The 12,779-nt window shown below is 34.1% G+C and overlaps 2 protein-coding genes across 9 annotated transcripts in view; one reads left to right on the top strand and one right to left on the bottom strand.

Moving 5' to 3' along the window:
* The window catches only part of LOC108910920 (xin actin-binding repeat-containing protein 2), a 148,687-nt gene that overhangs the window by 18,168 nt on the left and 117,740 nt on the right, over positions 1 to 12,779 (top strand). The gene's annotated exons all lie outside the window — the stretch shown is intronic.
* On the bottom strand, positions 1,899 to 3,275 carry LOC108910910. Its single transcript, XM_018715660.1, has one exon. It carries the CDS (start codon positions 3,273 to 3,275, stop codon positions 1,899 to 1,901), a length of 1,377 nt encoding a protein of 458 aa, XP_018571176.1.

The following is a 12,779-nucleotide window of genomic DNA, read 5'->3' as shown; positions in this document are numbered from 1 at the left end:
ATCGATCAAATCGGTATTACCCCAACCTGACTAAAGATATAAAACTAACCTCACTTACATTACTACAGTTTTATTGGATAAAATCACCACATAACACAATTTATAACACCACCAGTAATTTATTAATCAGTGTATTGCTTGAAAATTCTCAAAAAGTAAACTTTGTATTACTATTATTTAGCAACAAAATCTTGTAGGAAAACACGCCCGAACAGATATGTAACGCTAACAGCACCATCTGGTTGAACGGAATAGAACCGCACATGTCAATGTGCAGTATACATAGTAGTAATCTATACGCATGGTTTTGAATACAGATATCAGTAATGTTTTCAAAAATATTAACGGTGTCGGTATTACCCTCCTATCGGTATTACCTGTCGTTCCCCTACTTTTATTGGGTTAAAAATTGATAAGTAAATGTTAAATAAATCTAAGTTAAATAATAAATAACTGAGTATTTTATATTTTTCAACAAGGGAAAAATATAAATTTGTGAGAAATTATGCAAATATTAAATGAGACGGAGTGGTATAGCATTATTTTTTTTTGCACAGCAGTTTCTAATAATGGTACAGTTCTGGATATTTGACAATGAACTAAAATTTGACATAATAGATTCTGATTGAATCAATCGGATTAATAATAATAATCAATCTCTAAAAAGCGCCGAGCCCAATTTGCTATTTGCGAATAATTTTACGCCCCTTTTTATGATAAAACCAAATTGTAAATTACTTCCGAACTAATTACATTACTTCTAGTGACTTTAACGATGTCGGTTTACGTCCGGGTCCAAAGGACCATCCATCTGGCAGCGCCCCCTCGCGAGACAAACGACCCCGACCGTGTACACTTTAATTAATTAACTGTGTTTACGCGATGAAATCTACGATACATTGCGGACGACGGACGCCCGGAGACGGGTGCCGGCAGTTTTTTACATATCTGTCCATCAAAGTGACTAACCTCGATTTTTACGCGTGGGGATCGTGTGAATGGATTCAAATTATTGTCCTGGCGAGCGATAACCTGTGCGAAATTTGTAGCGTGACGGTGTCGTTTTGTCACTTTAAAATTAGACAATACGTGATTTCGGTGGGATTTTATACCACAGGCACGCAAATAGTGTGTTAGCATCAACAGATTGAAGTACATTTTTTAGTCCCTAGGGTGAGGTTTATACCCAAGGTATGTTACTGTCTTATTTTTATATAAAATGCAAGAAAAAAATTAGGTTCCAAAAAAATTCATCAATACATTTTCACCAAGTTGTTATTAGGGGAAGCTGGGGGAATTGCGATACTCTAAGAAAGAATCTATGTATCTCGGTTTTTTATCATCGAATGTGACTGCAAAAAATTAGAGAATATACTTTACACCTTCTTTTATTATAACAACAGATGAAAACAAAATATATTTCTAAATAACCAGAACAAAAAAATATTACATGTCAATGTGAAAAAATCGGAATTACCCCAATCATGCGAGTAATACCGACATGTATGACGGATAATTGCGATACCTATATTCATCGGAAATTATCGCAAACATATCCTTCAGGGGTGTCTGAATCAGTGCATGCTGCATGTGCCCATTGAGAACATAGTGCACAGTAGAACCATAATTCATTGTCGCGGCCAAACTCTTGGCAAAAAAGGCACAAATGTTCATCTTCTTTACAATTTCTCATGGCTAGTCGTTTTGGTTTAGTTGCTCCTTCGGCACAGGCTTTGCTTATTTTCTGCTTAACGTCATCAGTTGCAATTTATCTCTTTCTTCTTTCTTCAACTTTTCGCTTATTTTCTTTCCTGTTTTCCTTTTCCTCAAGGACATCTTTGTTTGGTAGTGCAGTAAATATTTCGGAGTGTTTTTTTTCTCGTATTAGCTTTCTGTACTTATTGTTTTTTTGCTGGTAGTGGATAAATATCAGAGAATGAGGTTTTTAGAATCAAAGTTTTATCTGAAGTAAAGTCCTCCTCATCGGATACTTCTACTAAATCATCTGAAGTAGATGAATCGCTCTCTGTGATTCTGAGTTTGGTTGTGGATTTTGAAGTTCCAGACGTTGATGGAACAATGGGATTTTCGACGTTATCTATTTGTTCATTTCCGGGTATTTCAGTAATAGTCTCGTTTGGCGTAGAAGGCTCAGTTTGATTTAAGTTGTCTTCTAATATGGAAAATTCTTCGTCAGCAAAGATGTTTTTATTTAGTGGATATATTCCGGTGCATTGAAAACCCTTTACCGCTTTTTCAATTGTAGCGACGCGGTTGTAGGAACGAGCAAATAACATGGCTATATCTTCCTGGAGAATTTTTGCGAAAGTATTGGTTTTCAGATATGTGCTACATTCATTATTATATGCTGTCTTCAGTGGGGAAAAGAAAGTGAAATCTAAAGGCTGCAGCCTGTGCGATGTATGTGGCGGCAGAGATACGACCACTATTACATGTGCTTTGCAGAATTTGTAAACTTTATAAGATGTGTGTGATATGTCTTTGTCCATCACAAGCAGAACTGGATTATCACTATCACAACGGATAAACTTTGTAAAATGTTCCAGCCATTCTAAGAAAATGTCCTCAGTGATCCAGCCAGACTTTGAGCATTTATATATGGATCCTAGTGGACCGTCCTTTGAAAAATGTCCAGGTAAACGTTGACGAGGATATATAAATAATGGAGGAATATAATTGCTGTCACTGTTTGTCCTCGTTATAGCACCACATCTTCTAAGCCCTTTTCCTGCCAAAATTTTTCCGGGAACATGCACTGTGGTTATTCCCGTCTCATTTACATTATCTATTTTTTCGGGCCCAAATTTGAATTTTTCATAAACAATCTCTAGATTGGAAAAAAACAGATTGACTTCTGTCTTATTGAAAGCGTTAATCCTGTTTAGTGATATAGGTTCTGGAGTTCTCACAGTTATGTCAGAATTTCGTTTCAGAAAACCATAGTACCAGTCGCGTCCTGCAATCTTTTTCTCTGTGTTAAAGGGGTGACGGATGTTGTTTACTTCAACGTACTCAAAACATGCTCTTCTTAATTCAGTTGATGAGATCCCATAAAAACTTTTTGCCAACAATTTGATATATTCTGCAATAGCTCGTTCTTCTTCGGAGGATAGAATTGTTTTCCTCCCAAGTCTTGAATTTGACGGACCTTGCTTCAGTTTGTCCCAGAGGGACTCAGGATATGGGACGTGAAATTGTTGCGCAGCTCGTTTAATGGCACTACCATTTCTTACTGCTCTTATTGCTCTGTCCATATTTTCCTTCTCCCAACTGTTTTTTTGAGTTGTCCGTTCATATATTCGTGGCATTCTGAGAAACATGTAAAGGCTGCTACATTGGGGTAATCACGACCCATTTGGGGTAATCACGACATGCTTGGGGTAATGCCGATCGATCAAATCGGTATTACCTCAACCTGACTAAAGATATAAAACTAACCTCACTTACTTTATAACAGTTTTACTGGATAAAATCACCACATAACACAATTTATAACACCACCAGTAAATTATTAATCAGTGTATTGCTTGAAAATTCTCAAAATGTAAACTTTGTATTACTATTATTTAGCAACAAAATCTTGTAGGAAAACACGCCCGAACAGATATGTAACGCTAACAGCACAATCTGGTTGAACGGAATAGAACCGCACATGTCAATGTGCAGTATACATAGTAGTAATCTATATGCATGGTTTTGAATACAGATATCAGTAATGTTTTCAAAAATATTAACGGTGTCGGTATTACCCTCCTATCGGTATTACCTGTCGTTCCCCTACTTGTGGGCTTGTTGGCATAAACCTTAAGACATCAAAAACCTCAAAGAAAAAAGTACAACGGCCTTAAATCGCATGATCTGGGCGGCCTATTCTGATCACCAAAACGGGAAATTACACGACCAGGAAATGACTCATGTAGTAATTGAATTGTTTCTCGGGCTGTATGGCATGTGGCACCGTCTTGTTGAAACCACACGTCATCTACATCCATATCTGGATTACGACGTCGCTATAGCGAGTACCATTAACTGTTATTGCCTGACCAACCGCATTTTCGAAGAAGATTGGTCCGAGGATGCCTCCAGCCCAAATCCGCACCAAACATTAACATGTTGTGGATGCATTTGTTTCTCAAGTACGAGACCGGCCTGTTTATTTATTGTCTGCAACGGAACCTATTTGGCAACTAATCTTTTCAGTTGTTTCATTCGAGGCGTTCCCTCTACCGAAAATTTCACGTAATTTGCACAGTCTCGGCTACACACTCTCTGTACTTGTAATGAGTTTTCACAATTTTCACTCGCTCATCTGTCGTATAGAGCTCTATTTTGTCTAACTGCAATGTTTTAATACAAAATATGACGCTCCGGTATTTTAAGACACTATACAGGGTGATTCAAAATTCAGTACAAAGATTTTAGGGACGTATTTTTCAGGTCAAAATAAAACTTTTTTCCCTATAAACGTGAGTCCACAAATGTTTAGCTTTCGATATACAGGATATTACAGTTTTTTGTTTTTTTTTTATTTTTTAAGAATAATTTCCAAACAAATTTGAATGTTGGCATAAAACCTGGGGTACGGGGAGTTTTTTTGGATGCTAAATTTAAATATGTCATTGGTTTTGACGCTGATTGTAGAGGGCGCCACTTATAAGGGTACGCTTGAATTAAATTAAATATTAAATATTCCATAAATTTTGACAGGTTTATGATTTTAGTGTATACATAAGGTTCAAAGTTCAATGTTTTGAACGAAATGAGATTGTGTTTGACTGTTGAAAACTGTTTCTAATTCACTAGGAACAAAACTAATACTTGGATAAGGCAGACTTGCCATATTTTTTATTTCCCATCTTCTTATGAACACCCAATTTTTTTTAGAGACACTGTACACCAGTCTGTATAAAATATACCGGGTTTCTCAAAAAAAACATTTACGGAAACAAAGGATTATCATTAATTTATCCGAAAATACTGCGGACCGACATTTACAACCTTTTTTTTATATTTATTTATTTATTTAAAAACTTCCTAAAATTGTTAGTTTCTAAACAATGTATTTACATAATCCTTCTATTCTCATCGTGTTTTTTTTACAAAACTAAGTGAAATTTTTTATAACACAGGATATAAGGCTTGGTTGCACTACTTAATTATATATCTAGCAGTTTTTAGATCATATCAGCGCTAAGATCTTTTGTCTAGTCCTCGGTCTAGTCTTACAAGGTCTTCAATTCTTTACGTTTCAATTTTTTTTTTAAGTGAGTTCTGAAAAAAATCTATATTTAACATATTCAACTGTCGGGTGTTCAAAGAACAAAATCAGGGCTCGTGTTTGATTAATTGAAAAAACATACCGACGTCGTAGGAAAACTTATGCAAACAGAGAGCGACGTGTTCACCTTTATCTCATTTATTTGGGCTTAGGCTGGGGATTTATCGAGAAGAGATAACTTTTACTTTAAATATTTGCCTTGGAGTCGGAAACAATCATCATTCAGGCGAGTAGTGAGAAAAGACTCTCCGCAAACATATCCGAAAGCTTTACGTTTAAAATCTTGCCCAAGTCGAGATGTTTTCGATTTGTATGTAAACATTTGGGGAATTTGTACGACCTTGCGAATCTTTTAGGGATTGCGACGTTTTTATACGTGGAAAAATGCGTTAGTCCGGACTCAAATGTTTCTTATATTTGCTTAAAAAATGTAAAAGTGGCAACGCTGTTATAGGGTTTTGTCTTATTGACATCGTTTTTCTATTTTGATTTTCCAAATTAATGTTACTACAGAATTTACAAAACTTTTTGGAAGAAAATAACTATATTTCTGAATACTGTATCAAAAGTTCTAGTAAGATTAAAGTCTGGAAGGGACTTTTTAAGATACAGGGTGTTAAAATTACAAAAGAGTTGGCAAATTGTAATTTAGAAAATAAAATTTTCTATGTAACTGTATCTTGGAAGGTATACTAATTTCACGTTCTTTTTTCCTGAATCTCTGTATGCTAACTTGCCTTAAAGTGCAAAAAAAAAAATTCCTCGGGATAAGTGCATTTTATTCCCTAGCTATACTATATAGATTTTATTATTGTTAAATTGACTTTCAAGACAATCTTAAATGGCTTTGGGGTTAATTAATTTCTGAAGCTACAGCACTACAATGTTTCTGATTAATTAAAATCGAATTTAATTTGTTTAAAAAGTGTTCGTTGGGAGCTATAACGCTTAATTGAAATTTTAACGGACCCGTTGATCTCACGAGTTTGTTTATTGAATTAACGATAATTAAATTACAGTTAAACATAAATATTATGTGTATAATAGTTGGCAATAAGTCAACGTGGTACCGGTTTTAACTGGTTTTAAGAGTCTCCCAAATTGGGTCTTAAAAGTTTGCCAGAAAATGTTTGAAATCTTCGTATAATTTTGTAAAACAGATTTTAACTAATTATGTTGTGGGAAACAACCGCTCTGCGGACTAAAGCTTCGACCATCATGAAATTACTTGGCGAAGATAATTTGTCAGTTGACCCACCAGACATATACCGGTTTCGAGTTTATTAGTATGCCATATACGAAGTATATTATTATCTTAAATAGCTAGAGCTACTCGATGCCTTGACTTCTATACTGATAAAAAAGGACCTACTTATTTGTAAGTCATGAAAGCGAAGCCAGTGTCGTACAAAGCCAAACAAAATTTTAACCAGTGATATTGGTACTGGTAGTGGTTGGGGTTTTAGTTCCTCTGGAGTTGTCGTTTTCCCACAGTCAAACAAACAAAAACATATTTATGTAAGTCTCAAGTAGTATTAGGCCAAGGATAATTCCTTGAGGAATTCCAATTTTGACGTTTAAAAGCTCATTGTAAGTACGTCCGATTTTTACAGACTATTTCTGACACCTTTGCTTATGAGGCACCGTATCAAAGACTTCTACAAGATCTCAAAATACTGTAATACCTCTTTGATTATATTCGAATGTAATTGTTTATAGTGTTTACTAATTTTTACATGACATCACTTATATATTATACATAAACTCACTTATATATAAAATAACTTATGAATAAAATCACTTATAAATACATAAAATGCATAAATTAATATGTATATTAAATCACTTATAAACTTTCCGATCTCAATTGAAGAACCAAGAGTATGTACGAGGTTCGGTCGCTGACGCAGCAGCTCGGCATTGAAATATTTGAAAAACTTGTTCCCATATTTATTTAACTATACCCATATACAGGTCTGGTCGCCCAGTTGAAGAATGAGCGCGTGGGTAAACGCGGCACAAACACAGCCGCACTGGGCCACCGGGCCATAAATTCGGTTGTCAACAAATGGCCTAGCAGTGCAGTGCAGCAATGCGGAATTTGGTGTGATTCACGTAATTTTAATTTATTATAGGCACCTTCTATTAGTCATTCATATTACAATTGCGAAAGGGAGAAATAAGGATACTTTGTTTACTGATATTACTTTTGAAATGGAACATAACGAAACTTACCATCAATATAATAAAACTCTTTGAGGACATAAGTAATTAAAATATGTTGTTGGTCAAATGAACATATAATAGAAATTTTCTACACATTATATACAAACTAGCTGACCCGGCAAACGTTGTCTTGCCATCTTGTGGAAGTGTGGATGGAACAAAATAATATAAAAATCGTATAAGGGTGAAAATTTAGAACTGTATGTATTTTTCAATGCTGAATCATGAAAAAATAAAAACAGAAAATTTTGTCCAAAAAATAAAAAAAAAATTTTGGGGTGGACCACCCTTAACATTTAGGGGTATGAAAAATAGATGTTGGCCGATTCTCAGACCTATTCAATATGCTCACAAAATTTCATGAGAATCGGTCAAGCCGTTTCGGAGGAGTACGGGAACGAACATTGTGACACGAGAATTTTATATATAAGATTATTATAATTTCTTACCTTTAGCAGACAACTTTTAGGGACGCCTATGAAACTAAATTTATTTGCTAGATGTTTTTATACATGTTTAACTGATTTCGGCAAGACTATACTTAAAATGACTTTAATAAATTATACATAAAATCACTCATAAATTATACATAAAATCACTTATAAATTATACATAAAATGGAAGAGAAATTGTCCTCTCTCTAAACACATTTGCTATCTCTATGAAGACAGTCTGAAGCCAGAAATATGTATATACTTATTAGTAATTGGTTTAAGGTATTATAGAATATTGTAATATTACGAATGATGGGTATAAATACATACTACAAATGCACACAAAGAAAAATGGAAACGTTATACGAGAAAGTAACAATGTTTTTGATTTATTTTACTGTATTTTAGTTTTTTTAACGGTCATTCGTTCATTATCAGTGTTTGTTACTCCTCTGTTCTGTGTCTATAGATTTCTTTATCACATTCTACACCCCATTAAGCTTAACTTTGGTGGTCTAGTGAGTGGTATCGGTAATATTCTGCTTATCGCACCAGGAGAGCAGCATTGTGGTGGCATTTTTCGAATTCCAAAAGTCGTTTCTTGTCTTAGATTTAGATATAATTCGGTGCTAAGGTCTGTTGTAGTTATTATCTCTCAATTATAGGGAATATAATTTTGATATATGTGGAATTACTGCTTAAAGAATACAACTAAGAATTTTTATGACCTAACATTTATTCATTACAATCGAATTGTTTATGAAATCGTTTCCTCGACAGTCATTGTTTATTTATTGTTGTGATAAAAGTCGTTTTAATACTTATAAGTGCTAGTCAGTTTTTCCTTCTTAGGTTGCCTTAAATATTTGTTGTTGCCGGGTGCATGTCGTAATGATGAACTGTATCAATTAAATTTGAACCATTCTTCTGTAAATATGGATTTGATGGAGGTTAACAGAGCGAAAAGGAGGTTAATTTATCTTTTATTCAGGAATTATTCCTTCCAGGGAAATAATTTTTTCATTAAAATCGGTCCAGCTAAGCCTTTATATTTTATGATTGGATTAAAAAGGGTTTTTGGCGGTTGCCTAATTAATGTACAGATCCACGGACTTTTCAGTTATTCATGTCCTAAGGGAGGGGTGAGATGGTAAATGTCACAGTTCGCCGAAACAGTTGTTAGCACAGGGAACTTTTGTCACGTCGGGCTTTGCGACAAATCTACGTGAAAATCGGTGGAAACTTCTCTACTGTTTCGTCTCGGTAATCCTTTAGGTAACATGCTTAGCGGTTGGGAAGTTTCTGCTTTTGGAAGTTCGGCTGCGCGGAGTTTTCAGTTTGCAGAGACCTTATAAAAAGAAATTCAATTTGGAATTGTGTACAGTTTTTACATGAACAAGTGTTCCTTCCAATGGTAAATTAAGTTACTATGGATTCTCTAAAACCATAAATAAAATCGTAATATTAAAAAACTTATAAGTAAGTCTGTCAGAGAGAGCCGCAGTTCAATAGCGTGCCAAGCGGGTTAACCGAGACATACGTGAACAGCTGCCTCAGAATGCTTTTCAAGTTCACGTCACGCTAGTATACTGTTGCTTTTGTTATCGTGCTCATATTGTGTAATTAATTCTATCAGTTGGTGTTTATGGTGGTTTATTATTATAGACAATTTAATCTGTTGCTTTTTAATAAATAATGCGTACGCCTTTGTCCCGTGGTTCAGTTCTGACAGCCCTTCTTATAAGTAATAGTTTTCACAAAGAATTATTTCCGACCGTATTCTCTACGCAAGAGAGTTCATCTTGGAATTATATAGATTATCCTATTGCTTTTAGTTTGCAAAAATGTGCATCCGCAATTATTATACTTTTTTTTTTAATTTAATGAATAACATGTTGAAGATAATATGTAAAATAGTAAAAGTTTGTATATCGCAACTATAAAAAACCAGTTGCTATTAATGTCAAGAAATTTTAAGAAGCATGAATAAAAAATTCATTTTCGTCAATATTAGTATACAGGGTGTGTCATAATTTGTGTCCAATAATTTACCACTTGATTCTATTGCGAAAAATAAGAATATTTTTTCATATAAACATGGGTCGACAAATGCTTCCTAATGGGAGCTACGCCCCCCTAAATGGGGCCTCAAAAATATTCATTTTTATTAAATATTTCCGAAATGGCTGGAAGGAAAATTATGAATTTTGACATCGTGAACGCTCAATAAAAGTCGAAATAGATCATCATACAATTTTTCAAAAATTTTAGTCAGGGGCGTCTCAATTTGGGGGGTCGTCGGCTAATATTTGCCCCAACTTTTTTGCTTGTCGAAATTTTCAAGTTCAGTTGCCAACATATGATAGGCCCTCTTTTCCTCTATAAAAAAGATACTCTTTATTTCTGTCGATAAAATGCTCCATTTCCGAAATCTCGTTAAGGTTATTACAGGATAATTCAGTCATAGTGTCATTAATTTTAGGGGAAGATAGGGAAAAATGAGTCGAATACGAATACACGATTAAAAAAATTAAAATGCATATTTGCGCTGAAAAAAAAAATTCAAATCATTATTTAATCCCCTTTTCGGACGGCTCCTGGCCACTGACCTACAAAGGTTTATCGAGAGTGAATCTTGACCTACCGTATTATTCGATCATTAACCTAGTTTTTAGTGAGTTTTTAATACGTAGTGAACGACAAGGAGTAACCAGATCTTTTTACCTAGACATATGAGTTAATAAGATATTTTTGTTACATCTTAAATATTAACAAGTATTATTTAGTTGTTTAATAGAAACAAATGAATAGCGATAATAATTGTTGTCGAATGTTAGGTTATAATTGAATATGCGTTTTTAGTATCGTGTTCAATTAATTATTCAGTTTATTCAGTTTTTACGTATACCTGACTTATTGCTTCTCAAAGAGTAGTATGGTAACTACCTATTTAAATTGCCAGTAGGTACGGCTAAAACAACACTCATCCGCCCATAGCACTTTGTTAATAAAATTGGGATCTGCTGCATTTTGAATTTTCAATTTCAAACTAAAAAGTTAAGATCATCCTGTATATTAGAAAGTTTAAATCTTCAGGTACTACACATTTTAACATTCTGCATTGACACGCTATTAGAATTTTTGTTTATATAAAGTTCACCATGGGCTCCTGTGCAAAATTATGTTTTTGTTCAAATTCGTGATTAAAAATTATAAAATATACCTACAAAATGGTACACTCCCGTAAACAGAATATAAGACGCCATAAATGTTTATAAGTCACGTGTTCGATGAGCATAGACAACCAACATTACAAGATCGGTCCTGTCAATAAAAATCCCTAAATCTTAGTGTCATCAATATTAATAATTCGTTTACAATGAACAATGACAAACCGTTACGTCTACGCTCGAGATAATGCGATCGTTGATTGGTTGAATAGAATCTCGTGAAAAATTGCACCAATCACAGCCGGTGAAACAGAATGTTGTGTCTTAATGTAATATTGATCTTACTGTTTTAATAATTCTTTTTTATTTTACTGAAATTAAATTGTGAAAATAAAATCACTGGTCCAAACAAAATTACTGGTCACGTAGCTTGTAATCATTTATGAAGGTCCTGTATCTACATATGTCTCATAGTAGGCGAGGTACTAATACAAGAAACTGAAATTTGGGGCTCAGTGTACATGAACTTCAGTTTCTTTCAGTATACAAAACAAAACAACACCGTCTCCTCAGAGTTCATTAAGTTTTCAATATTTACGTTCCTAATGTTACAATGGATACGTTGTTTGTACATTTTAAAAAGCCCACATAAAGCGTATGTATGACTAGACTGTATAATACATCTTTCAAGGATCTTGCTAGACATTAACGATCGCCCATAAATTACATTTTGATATTATTTACTGGTTCAGTTTTTAATGGGTTCCCTTTGAGATCAAACCGGAGAAGTTTTATTTCCAATTCTGTGTTAAATTAAAGAACTTGTAACAATGTTGTTTACGTAAATCGTTTAGTGCTTTAATCTTTACATGACGTTACATTTTTACTACGCGATAATATTTTGTGGCGAATATTTTTATTACTACAAGGAGATATTTTAGATTCCACATTTTACTTAGGATTACTTCATCGGGTAGCCTCTTTTCGTGTACAATTTGAGGGTGTTCAAATTTGAGTTAACTTTTTATTTTTTTACTAAAACATAATTTATGCGAAATAACTAGATATATTTATTGAATATTAAAGTAGACATGTTGCAGTTAATAATGGAAAAGAATGTCAGATAAGTGACCACTCTTGCAGCTCTACAACCCTTCAATCTTTTAGCAAAATTTTCCATCACGTGTTCACATAATAGTGGTTCAGTTTGAATTATTTGCTCAGTTATGTTTTCTTTCAGATGTTGAATGGTTTGAGGATTGTCAGCTTAACCTTTGCTCTTCAAAAAAAAACATAAAAAGTCTAATGGTGACAGATAGCATGATCTTGGAGGCCACTTAACATCTCTTCAAGAAATTATTCGATTACCAAATTTCTGTTTCAATGTTGTTGTATGACATGTTGCACCGTCCTGTTGAAACCACATATTCTGCATATTAATACGCTTGTATTCATCCCATAAGAAGTTATGAATCATCATTCGATATCAAGCACCATTCACATTGACGTGTCCAGTTTCATTTTCGAAGAAATATGGACCAGCCACTCCACCAGAACCAAAACCACACCAAACTTTTTGTGGATGTATTGGTTGTTCCAATATTACTCGTAGGTTTTCTTCACCTCAGACACGACAATTCTGTTTCTTTA

This window comes from Anoplophora glabripennis, unplaced genomic scaffold (genome assembly GCF_000390285.2).
Source record: "Anoplophora glabripennis isolate ALB-LARVAE unplaced genomic scaffold, Agla_2.0 scaffold462, whole genome shotgun sequence".
Lineage (NCBI taxonomy): Eukaryota > Metazoa > Arthropoda > Insecta > Coleoptera > Cerambycidae > Anoplophora > Anoplophora glabripennis.
This window is presented reverse-complemented; position numbering and strand designations above follow the sequence as displayed.

Excerpts from the sequence above, each read along its gene's own strand:
- LOC108910910 (XM_018715660.1), bottom strand. The coding sequence starts at position 3,275 with ATGGACAGAGCAATAAGAGCAGTAAGAAATGGTAGTGCCATTAAACGA.